Here is a 25,746-nt window from a genome sequence, read left to right on the forward strand (position 1 = left end):
ACAAAGAAGCAAATGTTGGAAAGGGCTTGAATGTGTACCTGAATGGCTCCCAGGTTTTCTGTTAGCTGGGTGGGATTGGAGGCCCCCAGGAGCACTGAGCTGACTCCCTCATTCCTCAAGCACCAGGCTTAAGATCAGGATAGCAGAATATTGGTCTAACAGGGTCATGGTAATTCTAATGAAAATATATTTAACAGTGGACACAACAAAAATAACTTTGATATTTACCTATGGCTAACTGTGGCAAGGTGCATCCTAGTTTTTCTCCAATATGAGTCAGTTCTTTTAGTTTGGATTGCTGTTTTCTTCCATCCTCACTCGTTATCTTCTCCCTCAACCACTGATATGGCTAGAAAAATAAAGATGCATACACAGCATTAAACCTTAAACATAAAAAACAACTTAAACTACATATTGTTGCAAAAGTGACTGAACCTCTTTTGTTACTTTACAACCACAAACCAAACCATAATGAGTATTATTAGAATTTCACGGGCCTCTACACAAAGTAGTGCATTATTGTGAATTGGAGGAAAACTATAATTTGTGGTTTTAAAACATGAGGCATGCATTCATATTTAGCCTTTCTTTTTAGAGCCACTGTTTGTTAAAATAACAACTCTAATTGACTAAAAATGTTGCCCATTTGGATGCCTATATTTTTGCCAGTTCTTTGCAGAATAATTCAAGCTCAATCAAATTGAACAGAGAGCACTGGTGAACAAGTCATTCCTCAGACTTCTACAGGCTTTAACTGGGCCATACTAACCCATTAATCTTCCTTGATTTAAACCAATAAATTGTAGGTCCGGCAGTGTTGTTTATTTGCTGTAAAATAAATGATCCCAGTCTCAGATCTTTCAAGGCTAACAGCTTTTCTTCTAGGATTGCTAGTATTTAGCTCCATTAATCTCCCCGTCAACAGTGATTAATTTCCCTGTCCCGCAAGACTGTGACTCCTGTTTCATTCCTTCTTTTTATTTTTGCAGCTGTCAGTTACAAAGCTGGGGCTGCATAGATGGTTTCCCCCAAGGTGGAATTTCATCTAACATACCATCAAATTGTGTCATTTGTAAGAATTGTCAAACAGCATACACAATGAGGTATCAGACCTTCTGGAAGAGAATGCATGTCATTTTGTTGTATTAATAGGTACAACAAGGCCTGCTAATGTAATAGCTAATTGAGCCATCATTCAGCACCATTTAGCAGGTTCAATTTAGGTCTTGTCTGACACAAGCAGTTTCTTTTGCATGTCTGCTGACTCCCCTACATTGCCTAATTTCTTTCAAGGACTAATTTCTTTTTGTCGATCTAACACTAGATTTATATGAAAGAACAACAACCTTTTGACACCATAGTTATGTTAGAAAAATATTTTTCCTTTCAAAATGTGAAACTCTCCAGCTCATTGAGAGCTATTGACCTCTTCATTACTTCTCTGATTAAAGCTTTCCTTGCCCTGTCAATGTAGGCGGACAACCATAACTGTATAGCATTGCATTTGTGTAGTGCTCTCCATTTTTGGATGATAGATTGGAGAATGGTGTATTAGCTTTAGAATTTTATTTCCAATACATTTTATGAGCACATATTGTTTTACTTCCCAGTTATTTAAAAATATGTGTTCACATAGAATCCCACTGAAATGTTTCAAAGTTTGTGCAACAAGGACAATTGTGAAGTGGCTAAAAATTATTAACACTTTTGTACTTTATGTACTTTATACTGCAATGCAGTATAATTTTTTGAGGACTGACACATGAAAATAACATTTCTACCTTCATTGCAGCTCTTGAGGATTCTGGGATGCCATTATCATACTTTCCAGTGATAATCCCACATGCCAGAGGAGACCAAGAGACCACACCCACACCTATAGAAGAACATAAACATATGATGTTGACTATCCAGGACAAGACTCGCTGAAAATAAATGGAAACTTGCTACACTTACCTATTTTATGGTAGAGCTCAGGAAGCTGAGTTTCCACCTTCTCCCGCTGGAAGAAATGATACTCAGCCTGCTCGCACACCGGTGGAATAAGATTAAACTGTCTGGCCACAGAATAGGCTTCCTAATTAAAGGTGAAATAGAAATCGAAGAGGTAAAGAAAACATGCAACACTGACCTTTATGTTTCACGACTTTTATCTATTCCCAGAGCTGCATATAGTATCATCTTTTAGCATGTTAGCCTTCTGATTTTATTAGCTTCATTATTACTTACTACATTTTTAAAACAAAGTCAAATTTTAAGCAATGTGAAACATATATAAATTTTTTAATGTTTTTTTATGAGTTGGAAATCACATTCAATAGAAAACTATGCTGAACAAATTACATTATTTAACATATTTCTTCAGTTCTGAATAAGAGAATGAGGCAGAGGTATTTTCCCAGATGACGATATAATAGTAACAACATGGACTGATAAAAATGAATTAATATCGATTAATTCATCTAACCTCCCATGTCGTGTAATATCTTTTGCAATAACTTACCATGATCTCCATGGCAGACCAGCGAGATGTTCCCCAGTACATGGACATCCCTTGGTTGATCACATGAGTCATAGCTCTCACAATTTCTATAAAAACACAAATATGGAACACTAAATAAGTGCATTGTTGACATTTGAATATTAGTTGGTGCAACCACTGAAAGTTGGAAGACCTTTAATAAGACACAGTTTGTTTTTTTTGCTGAAGCTGGCAGCTCCAGGGTTTACTTTAATTAAAACTTGTTTGTACACACATGTGACTTGCTGGGGTCACATTAGATCATTTGCACACATGTGTGCAAATGCTGTGGGGCTGGTAGTGAAAAAGCTGCCTTGACAAAACGCGTCTTGTGCTGTGCAAATATATAAGCGAGGTGAAACTGGGAGAGAAGTCAGCTGTAGCCTTCAGGTGTGTGTGTGTGTCTGTGATTATGACACGAAAAGCAGCAAAAATGCTCTGTTTGGTTATTTACATGCTAAGGAAAAGAGCTTTATTCACGAATCCATTTGTAAAGAACTTCCAAAATAGCTCTTAAATCAGGAAATCCTCTGGTGGTAGATCATATGAATGTCTCACTATACACAAATTATTTATTACTAAATTCAGTTTGCCTAATATTGCATTTGCATGTCAGTTAATGAAACCTCTATTCCATTTGCACAATGAAAATGCTGCTGCAAGAGTGTGAAGTTGATAGGGTGAGAATTAGGAAGAGATTTAAATCCACAGAAGAGTGATAAAAGACAACTAATGATTTTCTTTAATTACCGGAACTTTCTTTAAACCAAATTGTGCCTCAGTGAGAGACAGAGAGCAAGTCTATGTGCGTGGGCGAAGCAGGTGGGAGGGTAGAGGATCTGCTCCAAAGTGGAGGGATGGAAGACAGGATGTTGAGGGATGCGAGGACAGAAAGAAAAGAACGTGAAGCAAGAAACTGGCATATGTGGTTTATAAAGATTCTATCTGAAAGGGGACCTGTTACTTATTATCCTTGTCTTGCTCCTCACATACCAATATCAACCGAAAACTGGAACTAAACTGCACCTCAATTCTGTTGGTAATGTGTTACTGTGTGGTCTGCAATGGACTGACGGTTTGCAGGTATATCAGAGCCAGGGGAGTAAAGTCACAGCTTAATGTGGCCACTTTTAACTTTGCTCTTGTAGAGCTGTGAATAACATCACAAATATGGTCTTTAAATTATGTGGGTAATGGTATTGTCAGCTAATGTGTTAGCTGACAATACCATGTGTTAAATTTATCGAGAAGGAAATCCATCATACCAGTGATGGTTTTTACTCTTAAAAATTAGGTGCTCTTAGTTTTTGGAACACGAAAATCCGACTTCAGAGAGCAAAGACATACAATGTTAACATGTTTGTTTTTAAAATTTAAAGTTTAGTTGAGATTTCCAGCACATCTTGCCAGAGTTTTCCTAAGCTGAGTAAAAAAATGAAAAAATAAAGGTTATTTGGATTAATAAAGAAACGCTTGCAACATGACAGAAAAAAAAACTCTTCTTTAAGGCAATAAACTCCTTCTGCTTGCTCATCCAAATCTCCTTTATTGGTATGCATTGGTAATAGAAAGTTGCTTGGCTGTTAGCCCGTTTCTGCATGTCCTTGAGCTCTTTCCCAGCAGCAGTGAGCCACAAAGTCTGGAACATTTGGTGAGCTCCAGCCAGCAGGTATGACAGTGCCCCTTCTGAACCGTGAAGCAATAAGTGTGAGAAAACCCTCAACACACACTAATAACTGTACATGTCTGGACAGGTGTCTCCGTGGATGTCAGTGTGTTTCTGTCAGATTTGTTCTGGAGACGTTTCTGCTTTTTGAAGCTTTATTTATATTCTTCCTGCATGCACACAGAGAGCGTGCTGCTCATCAATATATCGCATCAGGGGAGATTTTCAACGCCTTGGAAAACCGCATTCAAGGTTTACGGCTCTGGGAGGGAAGGATTTGATGACAATGAAGGCAGGTGTTGAAGCTATTCTACTGAGAAGGGTGTCAAGATGCTGGGATCGTCATAAAATGATTTCATTAATGAAACTTGTATGCCTTTCAGCAGCTTTTGTGATGTTCTTTATTTAAAATCAGATGCAGGATGACTGGTTTGCAATACAATTCAGAGCCTTGAGCTGTTTGGTTATCAGGCCTTGGTGTAGCCTGATAGTACAATAATTGACATGCGTTCTGCTCCAGTAGGCAGAAATCTCAGTGTGTGTGCTGTTTGACAATTCTTATAAATGACACAATTTTTGACATGTCAGATGAAATTTCACATTGGGGGAAACCATCTTTGCAGTGCCAACTTTCCAACTGACAGGCGCAACAAAAAGTAGAAGAAAATAAACAAGAGTCTTGTGAGAAATGGTGTTAAGTAAAGAAAGAAAAAAACAGTCAGGAATATCAGAGGACTGGTAAGAGTCAAAGAAGAATAAGGCCATGGGATAAGGGACGCAGTGATGATAATAAAGACAGACTCTGCTGCCATGACATCACTTTTCGTCCCCAAGGGGACACAAGTTGTCTCACACAAGGTCGTATGTAGTTAGGGTAAAAAAAACAAAGCAAAACAAACAAACACATGCATGCATGCATAAGCACCTGTTAGTTACCACTGGATGTCCCTTTAAAATGCTACCATGCCTCCTTCAATAATTGATGTTGTTAAGTTAGTTTATATTGATTCCTGCGTGTAAAACAAGATGTGAATAACAAGTTCACCATGCTGCAGAGGTCCCAAGAGGAAACAACAATCAGTGGAAAGTATTTGGGGCACATTACAGAACTGATGCATGGCATTAATCTTACAGTGGCTACAAGCCAAAATCAAGTCAAAATGATTTTCTATTCAATAATTTATGTGAATGTTTGCAGGACTTTATTTTAGATGTTCTATTTCTTTATTACTGTAATTATACAACAGTAATCAGAAACTGTGACAAATCTTATTTCTTGTAAAGACCATAACAAACTTAAAAGTGTCCTAATTCCCAAAAGGCATACATCTGAACATAAGAAACAACATGAATATTTCACAATACCTTATTTTTAACCATTGCTGCTTGTTTTTTTTTATTACTTGATTTAAAAATAAATATTAAAAAAAGCTAATAAAATCAAAAGTAAAAGCATAAACACTTTGGTTGAAATAAAGTAAATGCTTTTTATTACTATTAAGAACTTTTTGAAACAGTAGTCAGGAGTTAGGGAGCTCAAGTTATGTTCACTAAAATATGATCATTGATCAATAAATCAGTCAGATTGACAATGAAATTTTATTACATCAAAGGAGTGAAACTATTTGAAGGGCCAAATCTGATTTGACGGGGGAGACTGTGGGGTTTACCTGCCAGTTATCACAGCTAATAATGACAGCCAGGCCTCTGGAACAATGAGTATGACAGACTGGCCTCCCACAGTCAGCTGGTTGTCAAGGGAGGCGACAAAGGGGAAGGAAATGAGGAGCAACATATTTTTAGGAGATCAAAAAGACACCATGCCTTTAGGCAGATACCACCTCTGGAGAAGGTTTTGTGTGAAGAGACAAAAAAGAATCTCAAGTATCTTCAGAAGAGAAGTAATTGAGGAAAACTCTGGAAACGACTATAAGAAATTAATAATAACATATGGTGGATGCAAAGGAAAGACATCACTGGAGCTTTGAAAAGTAGAAATCAAGTACAAGTGCACAGCGGGGCTGGTAGAAAGAGAGACCAACCCAAAAATATACCAGCCGCTCCCGAAGGAGGCAGATAATCCTGCTTCTGACGAGCAGGGAGGGCTGGGAGCGGGAGTAGCTCAGGGACCCTGTGGAAGATAGCAGTCCCACAGAGACGCAAGAGAAATAGAGGGAGACTGAGAGACGAAAATAGAGGACAAGAGGACAAGAAATGAGGCAAGATTATCATATTAACTTATGTCAGCGCGGGTCAGAGGAATTCACTTCTACTTGACTAAACAGATATAAGCCATCAGTTCAGCAAAGGCAGTGGCCTCAATAGTATTTCTCACCTTCTCATATAACAGAATGCCTCATGCTATGCTCCCAACCCTCCAACAGCCTCCAGAGGTCTGATCAAAAATCACTTACCCTCCATAGGAGTGTTGCTGTCCGTCCGGTTGGCAAAGACCACATCCACATATTCGAGCTGCATCCTCTGGAGGGAACCCTTTAAACCTGAGGTGAGAAAAATGATTAAACATGTTAGAATGATTTATGGGTTGGACAGAGCAAAGTGAAGTACAAAGCATTCAGCAACAGCTCGCTTTTTGCATATTCATGTTCGTCAATCGAAACAGGACCCAATCCAATTTTCCAAGCGTTTCTTGTACAATTGTACCAAAATTGTGAGCTTTCTGCAGCTTTATGCAAGCTCAATCCATGATAATGTCCTCATTAAAGTAACAACAACAAAGAGACATTTCAAAAAGCACTAGCTTGGTGAAAAAACATTAACATCGAGTCCTCATTATCCCGGGAAACTTGATGTCAGAAAATGCCAGCTAATTTAAAATATTTCAGCTCTGCCATATCTTTTGATCCCAGTTCATTTGCAAGCAAATTTAATTCTTGGATACCTAAAAAGTTTGTTCTGCTTGCCAAACGCAACAAAACGGGGCCGGATTGTTGATGACAAAGCGAGAGAAACAAGGAAAACAAAATATATATTTCACAGAGGGATTGGTACATGTTACAAAATGAATGATATCCTGAGAAAACATCATTTTGTGAAAGTATTAAAGCAGAATTTCAAGATATCATCTAAGAAGTTAATAGTTAGTGGCTAATTGTTTTCCAAATATGTTAAATATGTGATTGAAAGTTAAGACAGTAACATTTTTGCTTTATTATGGTGAATTTTCTAAACTAGCAGTAAAAGACCCAGAACAGGTTGATGCATAAAAAAAAAAAATTTAAAATCCTATTTAAGCATTCAAAAGCAATCTTTGATTGAAAGTAAGCATTCTTTAAACACACCACAAGTCTTAAAGATAATCCCTCTGAAACTGAGCTCGCATTCTGACAAGAAGAAATGAAAAAAAAAACTTGTACCTGTAAAATCCTCACTCCTCTTACATAAACAATGTTAGATGTGTGTGTGTGTGGGGAGGGGGGGTGACCCAAACATATCAAGCTCAAAGAAGACATGGAAACACAAGAAAGGTCACTCTCAGCGCCTGCTCAACTTAAAACCAGATGAGAAATGAAAAGCGTACACAGGAGACTGCAACAAAGGAGGACGGCAGCGTAATAGAGACATGGAAAAGTAAGAGAGTGTGTGTGTGGCAGATTAGTGCCTTAGGCTTCTTCATCACCCACTAATCCCAGCTGAGAGATACACCACTTCCCAGTGCTGATAGAACTCCTTATACCTTTCCCTGTCATCTGCTCCCACACAATCTGAGAACCACTTTTTTAACATGGATTTTAATCTGGGTTTGCACCGTCATCGCGCGGTGCTGTCAGCTGGATTAGCTGGAGTTTAAAGGGCCGTGAAGGGAATCTATTTTTGGAAGCAGAGAAAACACGGTGAACAACAAAGCAACTCTGCCGGCAACTGCAGCAAATGATGCATTTAAAATGGAAGCTCAATAAAAGTTGTTCAGTCGCTGCTCAAGCTGTCAGGGAATTTATGAAAATGTTCAACACATTTTCAGCCTGTTAGAGGTTTGTTCACCTCAAGGTCAAACCAGGAGAACCTATTGTTTTGGATTAGTGAACTACAGCACCTGAACAAGTGACCTTGAAGGGCTTTTTTTTTTCTGCAGAAGAGAGTATCAACAGATGCTGCACTCAGCCGGTACATTAGTCTGTGATGACACGTGTCACACCAGTTACTCTCACAAATCTGTCATTTACCGTACAATAAAACTGGGCTTAACTAATTGATGATGATACCTTCACTTTGCTTCCCTTGAATCTCTTGCTCTCCTCAACCTTCTGCTTCTGAAACCTTGTCCCCTCTCATTCCGCCTTTCCTGGGTGCATTCGCCTTTTGTTTGGTGGGAATCGCTGCAGCGGCTGCAGTGAATGCTAATAATGTGGGAGAGGGCTGAGTCACTGTAAGAGGTGCATTGCGCTTTGGAGAGGCCAGTTGTTTCAGAAGTGGGGGCTGAGGAAGTTTTGCGCCATAAACTCAAGTAAAGTAACAATTTGGAAAAAGAGCCTGTCAGAGGAGAATAGAAGAGCGGGCACTGCAGTTGGCTCCAGCACTCCGAACGTGAATGTATAAGAAAGAAACCTGTTAGAGTAATGCGAGACAAAACATCCGACAAAGTCTGATGCACCGCTGGCCAATTCTGCTTCCAAATTCTGCTGCGTCAACACTGAAGACATGAGAAGAGACACAGACGGGAACAAGGAGGGAGGAAAAAGCAAGATTAAAGAAGGAGGTTCTGCAAGAGTGACCTAGGAGTGGGAGGGATGGTGCAACGTAAAGGACAAAACAGAGAGGAGGATTTTGGCAGATTACCTTCAATGATGTGTTTTCGGTTGAGGCCTCTCTCTGTCTCAGCTCTGAAACAAGATGAAAAAATTACAAGCTGAGAAACAGACATGAACACCTCAGCTAGAAAAGCATAAGCAGACAATTAATCATGCCAGACAAGATTCTTCATTATATGTCCCCTTCCAGCCACTAAAATCTTCAACATCTGAAGCACTACCGATCACCTAAAAGAGGAAACCTACCCAGACATGGCCAACAACCTAAACTGGAAAGAGAGCAATAATTAAAGGAACCACTAGGAGGCTCAAAGCCATCCTGGAGGAGCTGCCATTGTTGAGAGAAAGCAAGTCGCTTTTAAATTTTGCTGTAAGCAATGTAGATATACTGATATCTTTTAATTCTACGGCATCTATCTATTTTTAACGTTATTTCTGTTGATGTCTGTTAAACAATTGTTTTACCACCATCTGCTAAATCTTTTACTTGCTGAAGACATATCTGAAAACAAAATAATAAAAATAAAATCCACTTAAGCCAGGGAGGATGCTGTCAGGATCTTGGGTTGTTTGAATTTGTTTTGGGTTTTATTATTTGTGTTAGTTCTACCTTGTTTTTAGTTTTTACTTCAGTTCCTTCTTAGTGGTTGCAGTTATGTTTGTTTCTTTGACTAGTCCTTAGTTGCTCTAGTTTTATTATGTTTCTCATGTCTAATTATTTTGTTAGATTCTTTTCCTAGTCCTCAGTGTAGGCACACTGGCACCTCAACCCCTTGTGTCACTTCCTCTTCTCCTCTCTTTCCTCAGCCTGCCTTCTGCGCTCTCCCCTCACATCTACAACATGTTAGCTCATCAGCCCAGGTCTTTTGTTCAGCATTCAACCTCCCAAGACTTAAACACCTAATTCTCAGTCACTCCTCGCTGGATCCTCATATTTCCTAATATTGTCAGGTTGGTGGTTCCTTGGATTTATGGTTTGCGTTCTGCCCAGGTTCTTTGTGGATTTTGTAAGTTTTCATTCACTGTTTTTATTAAATATATTTCATACATTTTTTTCATCATCTACTCCATACCTCTGCTGTTTAGTATTATAACCCCCAATCAACCAACAAACAAATCATGTCAGATGCTTTTCTTTTACCTACATTCAGCAGATCCAAAGGCATAGGAAGGTGTTTAATTTTGAAAAACAGAAAATCTGGGAGCAGTGACTTCTTTTGGACAGAATAATCCCCTTCAATGTGACCTTTCAGCCTTGTAACTTTTACATTCTGTGTGATACAGAAAAGTTAGTTATTTGAGGAAAGTGAAGAAACTCAGAACAAATAAGTTATCACGTCTAACTTCCCTCTTGTGTCTCGCTTTGTGACAGGTCTGATTTCCACTTTACCTTCGGCTGTATTTCTCACACACTCCCACGGGGGATACCTGACTGTGTGGCTGCTAAATCTTATCTGACATATAGCTCTGTATTTCTTGAGGCAGTATTGCAAGAGTAGTTTGTATGGAAATATTTGTTGCAAAAGATTGTCAGTCATTCAACTTTTGTTTACTCATTTATACTGATGTGTTAATCATGACTGTACTTGTAGAAGGCATGCCATTCCCTATCAGGGGACAGCAATGCTATTCCCTGATAGCATTGCTGAAAGAGCTATTGCTCCCATTATCTATGATTTTTTTGCTAGTAGAAAGTACTCCTGGCTCATGCTGTGTTTCTACCCAAGATAGAGCCATTGATGGAGCTTTTACTGAACTGAAATTGGCATGTTTGTCTTAATAAGTGCCTCAAGATCACATTTGTTACAAAATGGTGCTAAACTGATCTTACACTTTGCTCAATTTCAATTATTTCAACATTTCTGCATTGGCCTCTTGCTTCTAGCTTGGTTAAAGTGCAAACTTTGAAATTTCTTTCTTTACACCATATTGTCAAGTAATCTTACATTTGTGCAAACATGTGGGAGGCATGCATCACATATGCAAATATAATGTGAAGCAGAGATGCTCGCCAAGACTCTAGTGAGTTAAATAGTTGTTCTCTGAATACATCTAGGATGGAAAGAGATTTCAAATACATTGACACTTGCCTGAGAGAGTGATTTTATATAAAAATTTCACAATCTTTTTACCCTCTGTAGTGACTTAAACTATATTTAAAGAAAACCAAAAGAAGAATGTGAAAGCACTGGTGGATACCCGATTGCCTTGGTGAAAACCTGAAAGCTTTTTGGAGGGAGGGGGAATGTGACTAATGTGGACTGAACTCACAATATTTCAGCATGACAGCAGGAGCAAATATGACGTGTGCCCTGAGGGATATAGATGTTAAATACAACATGGAAACAGAAGCAAGATGGGGGCTTGCTGTCATTTTTTTCCAGCGTAATGCCCTGTGTGTGCACCTGTGGGTTTCCCCTGAATGTCTGATTCAACGCCATGAGGCCTAGAGCTGGAGGCAAAAGTTTCACGTCTAGCCGGCCATTAGTCATATAGTCTGAGCATCTGAGCTGGAAAATTGACATACACATATAGATATATGTAAAAACAATTTGCATGCCCACACAAATGCACTTACTTTCCTCCCCAGTAGAGCTTTGTGGTGATCACAAGGCTGGATCTCCTAAGGGAAGCAGACACATCAAAGGGGAAAAAGGCTGTTTAAAATATTAAAGAGACGGTTTTGTTTTAGCATTAAGGTGAGTCTGGTATTATGCTACTGTGTGTACACCCAAGCAAGTGAAGCAATCAAATTTATGAATGACAGGAGTGTTGTTCAGTGATCTTACACCCTGCTGAGAGAAGTGGCAGACTGTGCGCCTCTTTCACATCAATTTCGAGGCGACGCATTGGGAAGTCTCTGAATGCTAACAATCAAACTCCCACATACCTTCCATGCTTGAATTGATCAATAATTTATACACATTCAGAGTCTGGGTGAAATACAGGCTATAATATTGGTAAACCATGTACAAGTGTGTAATGCTACAAAACCTCAAGTTTTTAGTAATTAGTGAACACATTGCTATGCAGAGCCTGCTAAATTTAACATGCAAATGCTGTGAAAATGAGACTCTTGATTAAGTGCCTATTACCTACATACAATAAATTAGGTGACATACTATTATCATGAAATATGCACCTTCCATTATTTCACCACACCATTTAGATACTTGAAAGCAAAAGCAGAAATAGATTAAGTGATGTTGACCATTTTTTAAGAGATTATATATCTTATACATATACACATTTTTCCAGATATTCTACCTCAAAATATAATCTGGTTCTGTGAGGATGAGGGGTCTGATTTTATGACTGATATGTAATCAGGGACGACCAAGCTTCCAAAGATTGGGGGAACTATTATTCCCACCTCAAAATAAAAAGTTATGCCATAGAAAATTTAAATAATTATTACATTTCCTTTTTATAAATGTTATCCATTTTAACTACACTACATCATGAGTCTAGTATTAATAAATTTAAGATTGTTTTATTTTTACACCAAGAGAAATTAGGTTGTGATGAACCATCCACAAAGTCAACAATAGCGGGTAGGGAGAGGAGACGGTGCTGAATTGCAGCACAGATGGTGTCAGAGTCTTTGACCTCCATTTGTAAGCAGTGAGGTCTCATCAAGTCCTCTGACAGCCACTGTTGTCATCAGTTTATACTCCCATACACTCACTGGTTAAGCTTGGACAACAACACGGCCAGTTTTTTTTAAACCAAAACTTGTTCAGATATAAATTTTAATTAGTCTTAAACTATGCCTCTTTGTAGCATTAACACTGTGTGTTGTAAAACTTGGCTGAAATGTGTCCATTGCCTTGATGTCCAAAGCCTGTGTGACTTAATAGATGTCTGTCTGTGTTGGGAGCAAGATCAATGCCTAACCCTTCGTCTTTGGTCACGAAAGCCCACTGACTCTGTGAGGTCAGCAGCAAATCCTTTGGGTTGTGTGGGTTTGCAGACGTGTTGCGCTTGTTCAGGCACATCCTGGTGATGGTAAATGTGCCTGGGATGTGGGGAGTCTAGAGGACGTCTCATTGCCTCGGCCTTACTCTTTCTTAAGCTGTTTCTGTGCGGTTTTAATGGTGTTGAGGGATTTTTTTGCATGTTCATCAGGGACTGGTAAGTACAACTTTTATTAATGTAGGCCATTAAGATCATTGCATTTTAACGAGAGACTAATTTTTCTCCCTAAGCATCCTGACAAAGTGGACATGCTTTATAATGTCATTGTTTCAGCAGCTTTGCACAGTATTGCACTAAACCGGGATATTTTATTCTGAAGAGAAAATAAGAGATATTTTCATATGGTTAGAGTTGTTGCCGTTTGCCTGGTGTCACTACTTTACCTCCAGCACTTCTTCTTGATGATATTTCCCAAGATAATCTCTGCTCTGTGGGAAAAGATGGAATTAAAAACATGATAAGATACAAAACCAAAAGCAACACAACCAAGGACTGATAAGATTAGATTAGATTGCACACATCGCCCCTGCATGAACATGAAAGTTATCGGTTGCTCATCTACAACCCGATTAAAAATCACAGGTAGAACAAGAGAACAGATAAATGACTCTTGGACAATATGCATGAATTCCAGCAGCAACCTTGAAATTAATTTTTATCGGCTACTTGTCCCTCATCATTCAACAAGATGATGTCTAGATAGGAGGTAAGATTGAGCTGGGGACATAAAATCGAGGTGGTGGGTATGAATAAGCTATAGCTGCTCCCAGATTAATCCTCACACATGGAAATAATGGACATAGGAGAAAAGAGAGAGAGAACATAGATATATGTGACCAATATCTGATTTATCTAATTGTCTTAAGGAAAAAAATAGCTGAAAAAAACGTAAGCAGAAAAGCAAATAAGAATGATTAGATTTAGCAAAAATCAAACAAAATGGAGTTCTGAGCACCCGAATGAATAAAAAAATTTAATCAAAATTGTTATAATTAATTAAATAAATTAGGATTACTTTTTTAATCAATGCCTTGTGAAGAATAACAACAGAAAAAACAAGGAAAGTGTTGGGACGATTGCAAACGGGAGACAAAACTCACTTTCCCCCAGAGTAGACTTCGGCCGTATCGAACAGGTTGACCCCACTCTCATAGGCAATGGTCATCAGCTGCTCTGCTACCTGAGAGGCAGGTGACAGGCATTGGGGTTTTTTTTAATGACACTCACAATGGTGACCTGAACTCAAGCAAAATAGTGACTCACATTTCATCTCAAAAAGGGAAGGGAATTCCCAAAAGAAACAGAGGAAGTGCAAATCTGTTCACTTCTGAGACACAAACCACCACTGGCTGTTTGTGGGTTAAAGTTGTTTACAACACAGGATGCTTCCTCAGACAGTTCTGACCTAATTCTTGTGCCTTCATTTTACCAGTAGGAAAGAACAGGATCAGACAGGAAAACTGATTTTAATATGCTTTCCCCAATTTTTGTATTTGCAATTAATTACTTCCTCCCAATGGTCATCCATCAGTGATGAGTTGTCCTCAATTCAGTAGCCTTTTTATCCCTTTTACTGCAAGGTCGGGTCAGACCATTAAAAGTTTTCTTCTGACAGTGAAAAATAAAGCATGCCCAGTTGGCCTTGCTGGACACCTCACCGTTCGCTGTGATATTATTGAACTGATAGCAAGACAATAACAGCGGTCTACACACACCCACACTGTTTTATATGCAGCTGCAACAAATTGCTACCACAGGTTGTGAACCGCACACCATTTACTTGACCCAGTTGGGTTTAAAAGAATGAAAACCGGCATTTGCTCTTGAGCTGCAGCGGTAATGGAAGTGACATGAAGCCTTACCTCATCAGAGATCTGACCTCCAAATGTTACCCATGTTCCTGTTGAAGGAAATACCAAAAGTCAAATCTAAAACAAAACACATATGCAGGACTCTCTATTTATGATCAGTTGTTTATAATTTTAACATTTTTGGCACAGTCTCATGACAAAATGCCTACTGTCCTAACGCCATTACTGCCAAATGTCAGCTAAACGTTCATTAAAGAGAAACATGTGTTTTTGGACATTGAAATGAATATTTGTTTATTTATTTCATCTCGCATAAAAAAATTACAGGGATTCAGCAGCAGCAATATGATGTGCAGAATGACTTGACACATTATAAGTACGTATTTGCTTGTCAGTCCCATCAGCGTCCAACAGACACAAATACCTTTAGGAGCAGAAGAAAACATCAATAAAAAATTAAAGTCTGATTAAATAAAATAAATGTGCATATATTCAAACCGCATCCAAAAATAGCTAATTAATAATAATAAGTACAATTTTTTTGCCCCTCCCAGTCTAACCGTTCCAAAAGGCTTCTTTTTTGTTTTTGCAAAGAAATAAAGGATAAAAAAACAGTTTTATGAATCTCAAATAGTTTTTTAAAAAGTCTTTGCATAGCGTTAAACTACACAGTCCAAGGATTCAACATAAAAATTAAGTGTAACCAAGAGTCCAAAACAGTATAACCCCTCCCCCAAAAAACAAACAATTTAATTAGCATTGAGTTGGTAGCTGTAAACCAGATGCCTTCATCAGTGTCATTAATCTGTCACTTGCAAAAAGGCAGCAACAATTTGTACAATGTGCAATTGGTGTTTTTCTTTTTCTCATATCGTCCCCAATAAAAGGACTCCCTGTGGGGAGAGCCATATGACCAAAATGAAAAACTGTTTTCAGGGTATTTGCACATTAATGTAACAAAATGAGGGCTTTTGGCGAATTCATCTTCTCTTTTCAATGTTTTGCTGCCTGAACACATGAGACAAAGCCCATAACCATGTCTCACTAATAAAAAATAATGGAAAATTTGGTGTTAAATCATTAACCAACTGTGCAGCAATGCAGCAGATTGGTGTAGGCGCAGTCTGAGTTCTCCCAGCTGGCAATGGAAAAAACATAATCTGCTTAATTTACAAGACTGACCAACTGAAACAGGGTTTTCAAATGGTAATAGTGGAAATTTCATTTAACATTCATCTTACTGTAAAGACTGGGACTCAGGGGATTTGTACACATCATAGTAGCAGTTTCTCGTTCCTTTTGGATACATCACTTGTATCAATACTATTCTCTTAGAACATTATCATTTGCTCTCGTTGTGTCAATGAAAATGAACTAAACTTATGAAAGCTGAGTAGTCATTTCCTATAATACTGAAGGTCCTGATTTTATTGCTTGATCAATTCACATTTATTCATTGCACACAAACATCTAAAATAAATATGGCAAATACTTTGAACTTTGCTTATGAACAATGCAACTGAGAAAAAATGTAACTGTAGATTGTATTGGATTGGAAAACACTTCCAGAGTCAACTGTAATCACGGAAACAAAACAAAGAACTTTGACTATCATGGAGTCAGGACTTTCATTTTGATTACCCTAATGATACTTTCATCGACATAAATACTGACTTTTGAGAAATGAACCATTCTGAGGTAGTGACTCACTTTTGCAGCCTTTTCACCAGGTTTTGCAGTTTGCACTAATTGTTTTTAAAAATGCACAAGGAGTTGTGCCGGTGTCAGAAATGAGCCAAAACGACTACAAAAAACTGTTTAATTGAAACACTCTAATATTTAATGCTGGATTTATTTATTTACACACTTATTAGTTGTATTTGGACCTTTTTTATGTTTTTCATTTTGCTTTTATGTCTGACGTTGATGTCATCCTTGCAAAAGATGCAGTAGAGACAGACAGACTGATAGACCGATAGACCAACAGACGCATAACTTTCTCTCATGCAAAGTCACACTTTATTCGACTGACTCTGCTTATTGCAAATCATGCAAAGTTAAAAGGCCAGCAGGAGACCCACACCAAGAAATGTTCTTCATATTATTCTAATTATCTCCTCTGTTTGTAGTTTTTTTTCACTAATCTAATTTGGCGCCAACTTAGACCACCAACTGAGCGAATGCTCAGGAAAATTACCGCTTCTAAGATTTGCTTAAAATGAACTGAACAGATTTCATATTCATATTCCTTTATTTAATCAGGTAAACCCCGTTGAGATCTAGATCTCATTTTCAAGAGGGACCTGAGCAAAAAATTTGCAATACATAGCAACCTGGTTACAAGATAAAAACAATTAATACATATGCACAAGTATAAAACAATAAAAACAATTTAAAAACAGATAAAATGTCAAATAAAAGAATTTACATGTATGTTTTAAATAGATATATTTTTAGAACCTTATGCTCAACTGCTTTTCTTAATGGTCTTTTTCAGAAGGCTGGTAAAATAAAATGTTTTGCTCAAGGGCTCTGCAGCATGATAGAAAGCAATCTGTTTTCTTTTTGCTGCTGGAGGTCTTTTCTCAATATTCAGCTGTTGCTCAGTGTGCTGGGATAAATCTTTAAGAAAAAAAAGTCGATAGGAATGATTAACTGTTTCATTTAAAATGTTTCCTCTTTGGTTGGTGAGCCAGGGCAACATTCTATCATTTCTGTGCCTTGTAAAAATATTTTTACTTGAAGGCTACAACCCCTTGAAGAACAGTGACACAAACACACGCACGCACACGCCCACAGCAGTGAAACACAATATCCCACAAGCGTTCTACTGAATGAATGAGGACGAAAGAGAGACTTTTCCTGAAGGTCTGGATCGGATATGTGTGATAGAGAACTTTGTTTACTGAAAACCCCTCCGTTGATTAAATATTAACAAGGAAACAGTTAATGTTCTCTAAATGGCTCTTTTGTCTCTCATGGCTTTCCATAAAAATTAAAAATGAATGAGGTTTAGAATGGGGTGAGATAATATGATTGATTTAAAGGTGGTCTGATTCCGACCTGCTGGCCTCCTAATCAATCACTCAGACACATAATTAAAACTGGGTAACACCTGGTTGTTTTTGAAGTCATTAGATATTTGCTAATTTTAATTAAATGTACTCACCAAGACCCAGACAGGAGACACGTAAACCAGATTTCCCCAGGTTCCTGTGAAATAAATCAGACCTTCATTTAGACAAAACTACAAGCTACAATCTCTATATGCCATCATTAAATTGTGACTGTAATTACTAGGCTGCCCCTTAATATACTATGATTTTTTTTAACACTTTGTTTGAAAGACGCAGCTGGTAATACAGCTATGCCTCTTTGAGATAAAGAGAAACACTCACACTTTGATATTTTCTCAGGTAGTCCCTTAGTAAAAGTTTTAATGTGTTAGACCAACTCAAAGCAACATTATAAATATTACTAAAAAAATGGGAAAAGTGTGACATATGTATCAAGACCCCCTTTTCTTTGTTTCAACCACGTATGAAGGTAAACCTCAACCTTTCCCAATAGGCTGTCTACAACATGGAACCATTCACAACATAAAAACGTCTTTAGACAAGAGCGAATGTTCACCTTCAAACAGCATGGCAACCCAAAACATGCAGCCACGGGAATAATGGAACGGTTCAGATCAAAGCTTCCTATTGTGGGAGATTGGCCTAGTCAAAGTCAAGACCTACATAGAATTGTGATTAAGTGGAAGGAATTAAAAACTGATATTCGCATATTTGTTCTTCCCAATCTGACCAAGCTTGATCTATTTTGTAAACAGGGACTAGATGAAATGTCACTCTATAAACATGCAAAGCAGGTACAGCTATGCCTCAAAAGAATTTAGAAGTATTTGCAGCAGCAAGGTGGTTCTGTAAAGTGTTCACTCATGATGGTTGAATACAAATGAAAAGCAGAGCTTTCAGTTTTTTGCTGACAATAATGGAAAAGCACCTAACATTTACTTCAGCTTCCACTTGTGGTTGTGAAAAGAGGTAGGAATACTTTCTGAAGGAACCGCGCACAGCCGGAGACAGTGATACCACTTGCTTTATGGCAGCAAGGTTTTCGGTGTGCCGCTTTTTGACAGATGTTGCCCTTTTCTTCTGCTCCGACCTTCCTCACATGATTGCGTCTTATCCTCTGAGTATCTGACATCTTCCCGCAACAGGAAGCACACCGGTCCTGAGGCTCTTTGCTGTTATTGTGTTTACCAATAAGGTGCAGACGTTCATTCCTGAGCATTCATGTTGCATCATGTCAGTTTCTTTTCTTCCCCGGCTTCGTTCTTCCTTCGCATCTGTAAACCCATGAACAAACATCAAACATCTGCCTGCCTGATTACAGTTAATTTAGCTCCAGCTGACTCGTCCCATTACATCCCATTGCCAGCTGAGGCACCAGACTCCTTTCCGTGCTGCCTTTTATTCAGTTTCACGTTTAATTTCTGGTTTTAAAATCTGCGGCCCATTAAGTCCAACTGAGAGAGGAGCTAATGTGGTGCAAGCTTTTAATTGCGAAACACAGAAAACGACTGCAGGAGCCAATTGTTCTCCCTGTGGCCACCACAGGTGTCTTCCCGCAGTGTGATGGATGGGGACTCTAGACGAAGGAAACTGCAACAGGGGGCTCCACAACGCTACAGGGGCAGCCTCTGTCATCCATCTGTGGAAACTATTACATTCCAAGGGCAGACGACCACACTCAGATCTATCATCGGCAAGACATTTGGTTTTGAAAAAAACTAAATTAAGTGAATAAAGCTTCCAATTATAGCGTCGGCACTCTGTCGTCTGCTCTGCTTTGCAGGCACTAACTCATTACAACAAAGGCTGTAAAACACCGACAGCAGTCATTTTCTTGTGCCCGAAAACTGTGCCTGTCGAATTGAAGGGGGAGTGATTCAAAGCCTCTGCTGTCTTACACACACTGCCCTCAGCCAGTTCAATTAGCTGCTCAAAGTTAAGATGCAGAAAGCTAAGTTCGAATGAGCTCTGAAAGGTAGGAGAGGCAAAACTATAAAAATGAGAGGATTTACATGCAAACACCAAATGTGTAATTAGGGCACTAGGAGACAGATCTCACAGCACGGATGTGCTCTTGTCTGTAAATCGGCAGAGAAGTCTGGAAATTGTAGCCTCATCCTCTCTGATGTATTATAGAATGAGAGCTCTAATCCATGAAAGAGTAGGGGGAAGGGTGGGACTGATGTGTTTCATCCAGTCTGCATGGGTATGGTTGGAGTTCGCTAAGGATCAGGCTGACTTTTGTCGAGGAATGTTCATTGCAGCATTTAATGCAAATGGCCCATGGTAACGCATCTGTTTAATTGTAGAGACAGATGCAGACTGTTTACACATTCGTCTTGGGTCTGCATTGATTCCGTTTTTATGTTTGCAGAATTACTGGAAGCACTCCTTCCCACAAATTAAAGACGTAGTTTTTTTTTCTTCTTTTTTAACAAGGCTGACTTTGTCTGGAAAGCTGTGCTGTATAGCAGCTTTGTGTTTAGACTTTGTTGGTTAAAGGAATAGTTCAAGATTTAATCTAATAATCGTTGATGAAAGTTGTTAGGAAAGGTTGAAAAATTGTCACAATTCTTGGCTTCATTTGTCTAAAATCTTAAAAGTAATATTTCATTGAGTTGTCATTTTCACAGTCTTTGTTTCAAAGAGAGTAATGCCCTCACTAGTGACTAGTTAATTATCAGAAAATCTTGGTTTGTTTTTTTATAAGCTAACATCCACACTCTGATAAAGCAAGAGTTAGCAGCAGCAGCCTTTTTAAAATCACTCTTATGTTGTCCAACTGTAACAAAGCCAGGTAATTTTTTTTCATCTTATACCACAAAGACTAAAGCAATGTTGAGTGTATAAGTAAGTAAGAAAAATATCAGTCAGCAGATTTTAAATTTAGATATTGAATCACAACCTAGATTAAATACTAGGACAGTTTTGATATAGTAGATACTTTAAATGGTAAATGGTAGATATTACCAGTGCTCTTTTCAAATAAATCTCACTTCGAAAATCCCAAACTATTCCTATAAGCTAAATAAGCCATCTTTGTGGTCAGTTTCAAAACCAGACAAGCGTTTCAAATGTTAATATTTTTGTGTTCCAGTGTGTTTTCTGGGGAAACAGGAAGCAGCAGCATCCACATTTGTTTGTCAACCAGAAAGTTCAATAGTTCTTACAATACTGGCACACAGTTAAAAAAAGCTAATGGCTGAAGGCATTGGAAGATAAAATCAGTAACGAAAAATCATTTTCAGCACAGGAAGGAGAAGTACATAAAGAAAAGCTTCTGCATGTTGGAGATGGGAGAAAAAGAAGTGCTGCTGTGCCTCAGGCATGATCTTGGAACGTAAACACACCAAGAACCTGAGATTTTGTTTGCACAATCACACACATCAACAGTTTTGCAAGCCACTCAAGGTTGCTTGGCCTCTCACGCTTGGATGGTGGCCAGAAAGACGCCTTAAAGTAAAATGACAAATGAGTCATTTGATGACGCCCACTCACACAAACGTGTCACCACTTATGAGCATCCTGCGAGCTGCTGCGCTGGATGCACTTCTATTCTTAGTGGATCTGATACATTATGCTTAATATTGAGGCTAAGCTATCAGAGGAAGGGCCTCTTGGTGTGGAAGAATGTGTTTTGTTTCCTAGAAAGTACTTTTATTGCTCACAAGTTGCACTGGATGATTTCTTCTAATTGGATTTTAAACCAATATTGTTGGCAAACATTCCTGCCGAGGTCTTGAATAAATGGATGAAACTTCTTCCTCGCAGGGGATTAACGTAGACTAAGCAAACCCACACAAACCAACCTTGTTAGGCGAAGGGATTAGACAACACCTACCTCCTCAGTTCCCACGGCTCTCTTGGTGGCAACCATAATGTTATCAAAAGAGTTCAGTGTAGAGAGATAGGCGAGATATGCTGTGAGTGTAATAAAATCGAAAGGATGCGTGGTTGGATGGTTTGTGTGCATTCTAAATAAAGCACATTAAGGGAAATGTCTTGATTTTTATGATAATCCTAAGCATATATGGTTTTAATGAGAAGCATGAAAGACGTAGCTGAGGGAAATAAAGCAGAATGAATGATGATGGGAGGAATACAGAAACAAAGTCATTTGAAAAGGTTGCACAATTCTAGGTCCAAGACTCAAGACCCTGCAGACACCCTCTAAAGATAAAGAATTCTCTCTCACACAGAATAAGAGATAGGAAATGACAGCAAGTTCCCCACAGCGCGCTGCACAATGAAAATGTCTGTATACTGGGTTTGTGTGTGAGTCTGAGAGTGTTTGTAATGAAGAGCTTGGACATGGGTTTTTGTTTAGTTTCTCCACAGGGTCAAAGTCAACATTGTCGTTTCAAATTTAATGCAGCAGGGATGGTCTTACTCAAGCAGATTTATGTTTGCACACTGCTATTTTAAACAGACTTCTGGTCTTTTCTGTAATTTAATCCCAAAGAAACATTGCATATTGAATTTTCATTTCACTTCTTTGATTTTGGTCATTTGGCATAACAAAGGGACAAGAAACAATCCAGTCATCAATTATATTCACAAAATGACTGAAAGATGAAGGTCGAAAGTCTTTATTCATTTAATGGCGACCCCAACAGTTTCTATGAAATAATTGTGAACTGATAGAAGTTGAGGCGAGTCTCACCCTAAACAACTCTTTAATGTTTATCCTTTGAGTGTTCTGGACTTCTTATGTCTGCGGACAGACAAAAATTGTAAAGGGGAAAACTATAAGGGAAAAAATAAACATGCAAGAGTCGATCTAACACAACGGCTACATGTTTGTATAACCCAAATTTACCACAAGCACAAAATGCAAAGATTAAAATAAAATATGTCTTTTAGGGGCATCCTCGAAGATTTAGGATCCCCGTGGTTGTCTGTGGTAGATTATTCTTGAAAAAACACAGCTGCTCATCTTTTAACTAAAGCAAGAAAAATACTTCTAATCACTTCTATTTTAGCATCGCTGCATTGGCTGCCTGTTTACGAGTTGATTTAAATATTCTTTGGTTTTTAAATCTTTGAATAATCCTGCTACACCCTCCACCTGACCAACTAATCCTGGATGTATTGAACACGTGAAGGAAGCTCAGACTTTCATTGACCTTTGACCCAGCATTAGAGTATTTTAATTGTTTTATCTACTGTATTTTCATTGTTTAATGTTGCTTTTATGCTTTTCATAAAATGTTATATTTTGTGTGTTATTTTTATATGTTTCTCTTTGTTCATTATTTCACAGTTTAGAACTGTCCTTAAAGTGATCTGGATTTGATGTAATGGACCTTTAAAAAATCTAATTCTATTGCAGTGGCATAGTTTCATACTGAAAATAAAACAACAACAAAGCATCTATTTCTTCAAGCTACTCTTCAAAATGGGAAAGATAAGAACCATTCCAGCTAGTTAAGTATGAATTACTTGACAAAACATGCTCCTTAAAATTGAGAGCAACAAAAAAAAATCTCATTTATCACAGAAATTGACTGAAGAAGACTGAATGAGGTCCCAAATTTAATCTTGATAGTTTGGAGAAATTGAGGATGATGAGAAGGTAAGAAAAATCTCCACATGGTAACGAAATGCACCAAACAAGGTCAACTGACTTGTGGAGCTTTCTGTGACTTTGCCAGGAGGAAACACATAATTGGAATCACCTGCTTAAATGAACCTTGTTTTTTCTTATTACCTTGTCTGAAGTAGCTTTGTCAGAATAATTTTGAAAGCCAGGATAGACTAGGAAAAATTTATGCATTTTTTTTTTTTAATCAGACCCACCTTGTCTTTCTGTGACCTTTTTCCTTTTTTTCTGCTAAGAACTTAGACAAAGACTTCGATTTATTCCAGAGTCTCACTCTATCAGAACAGTCAATCTGTTCAAGTCAGCCGGCGTGCATTGTGGTCCTTTTTTTACAGACACGGCATTCAGCAAGGATTACACGCATGCAGAAAGGCTTTCTTTCTGTTTTATCGCCCCCCAATTATCTCTGTGTTTACAGTCTGTTTGGAGCCCGATTAAGAAGAAAAAGGTGGAAAAAAGAGAAAGCCTTCTGCATGAGCTTAGAACAAACATCATGCCTGCAGAAAGCAATTTTGCTTATGACCTTTAATTAAAATGTGGTTGGCTCATGCAACTTCCTGGAGTTTTAAGTAGGAGGACTGCTCACTGCTTATCCTTGGGGGCCTCTTTGGTCTTTAGGCAGAGAGGCAACTCCATGCTGGAGGGCTCCGGTTGCGCAACAGCCTCGCTCATATTATTAGTAATTCACATAACAGCTGAGAGAAGCGCAGAAGTTAATGGTGCTGAAAAATAAAATTCATTTATTGTATTAAGGGTTGACGGAGACGAAGGGGGAAACACCGCTAAAAACAATCTGGCCCTGAAAGCATCACGATTGGTTACATGAGGGCACACATGCATGAAGTCGTGCACATTTGCGCGCATGTATACACACCAATAATCTCTCCAGCTTTGCTTCATAACGAAAACACAAGGAGAATACGCAAAAGCGGCCAGCAAAGAAGAGAAGAATGTCTGGGAGGTTTTTTTTGTGGTCAGAAATGCTGGTACAATATGCATGCTGTGCAATCCCAGGGGTTCACATGATTTAAATAAATGAGCTGCCATCCAAAGAACACAGCAGATTTCTTGCTGACTCGCTGCTTAAAATGTAAAAATAATCTATGGTAGAATGTGCTGGAAATGTCCTTGACAAACCTCCCCTATAAAACTGTCTGTACAATAGCAGAAAAATGCAAATCGCTGGTTATTTTCAGTTCCACTCTGATGAGATCCCACTTAAAAACTTGGGACTAGGGAGAAATTAGACTGTTTAGCAGAATCCAGTTTCACTAATAATTTCCCTGTGAGGCCTGTGGTAGTTCATTGCTTTATTAAATAGAGGGGACTCCGAGGAGGAAAATATTGAAACTAATTAAAACGATAAGCGCACGAGACGCATTCCGTGAATGCAAGAGTGATTTTCGCTCTCAGGCTGATTCTGTCTAACAAGCAGGACAGCAATCACTAGAGTTCAGTTTAAAAGTTTCATTCGACTTACTTGTGGGCTTTTGTTGCCAAAACCTTTGAATGTACAGCACCAAACCCATTTTCTGACTAGCGCAGAGAAAAATAAAAAAACTCTGCTTACACAGATGTATACGTGCAAACTCACTCTCTGCTGGTTGCCGATAAGCCTCAACAGAAAGGATTTCTGCGTCATTCTGCTGTGCAACTTTAAACCATCCAAGCAGCTTCATCCTCAAGCTCGCAACACTGTCAAAAGGCTTAATCGAGGCAACCAGGACCTCTCTACTATTAACAAAACATTTTTTCCCCAGTGCCTTGCAAAGGTACTAACAGCTCTTAAAACTTTCTATTTCTCTGTATCACAACCACAAATTTGAACGCACTTTGTTATGATCTTATGCAACTGACTAACACGAAGAAATACCTAAAAGGAAAAGAAAAAATGAGCCATGGTTCTGATTCTTTTTAGAAATAAATCTGAAAACTAGCATGCTATGAATTCAGAATCTTTGTGCTCATACAACTTGATAGAAAAATTCAGAAGTCACCTAATTATTTAACAGAGTTGAACTGTGGGTAGTTTAATCTCTGTGCGGCTTTCTGTGAAAGTCTCAGAAGTTTATTAGAGAGCATTAAAAAACGATCAGCGAATACAGCAGTTAAGTCAGGAGAATGTTCTGGACAAGTTTAATGCTAGGTTATAAAACAATATCCCAAGATGCTATAATTTCATATACCAGTATTGAATTCCCCTTATGAAAATGGAAAGTCCACAAAACATCTCCAAATCTACCAAGACATGGGTTCCTCCTAAACTAATGGACATCATTACTCAGAAAAGCTACAAAGAGGCTCAAGGTAATTCTGGAGGAG

At 38.4% G+C, this 25,746-nt stretch overlaps 1 protein-coding gene across 3 annotated transcripts in view; it reads right to left on the bottom strand.

Annotated features, from left to right (window-relative positions):
- LOC102231296 (voltage-gated potassium channel subunit beta-1-like) overlaps positions 1-25,746 on the bottom strand; it is a 36,973-nt gene that overhangs the window by 1,322 nt on the left and 9,905 nt on the right. For all 3 annotated transcript variants that reach the window (XM_023335813.1, XM_023335814.1, XM_005795959.2), the window contains exons 3-14: positions 17,915-17,958; positions 14,797-14,834; positions 14,035-14,114; positions 13,318-13,362; positions 11,535-11,579; positions 8,985-9,028; positions 6,602-6,688; positions 2,504-2,589; positions 1,957-2,077; positions 1,782-1,876; positions 229-349; positions 39-127 (exon numbers count right to left, since the gene is read on the bottom strand). In XM_023335813.1, coding sequence (XP_023191581.1) covers positions 39-127; positions 229-349; positions 1,782-1,876; positions 1,957-2,077; positions 2,504-2,589; positions 6,602-6,688; positions 8,985-9,028; positions 11,535-11,579; positions 13,318-13,362; positions 14,035-14,114; positions 14,797-14,834; positions 17,915-17,958 — 895 coding nt within the window. The remainder of the gene's footprint in view (positions 1-38; positions 128-228; positions 350-1,781; positions 1,877-1,956; positions 2,078-2,503; positions 2,590-6,601; positions 6,689-8,984; positions 9,029-11,534; positions 11,580-13,317; positions 13,363-14,034; positions 14,115-14,796; positions 14,835-17,914; positions 17,959-25,746) is intronic.

Source organism: Xiphophorus maculatus, chromosome 6 (genome assembly GCF_002775205.1).
Source record: "Xiphophorus maculatus strain JP 163 A chromosome 6, X_maculatus-5.0-male, whole genome shotgun sequence".
In the NCBI taxonomy this organism is placed as follows: domain Eukaryota; kingdom Metazoa; phylum Chordata; class Actinopteri; order Cyprinodontiformes; family Poeciliidae; genus Xiphophorus; species Xiphophorus maculatus.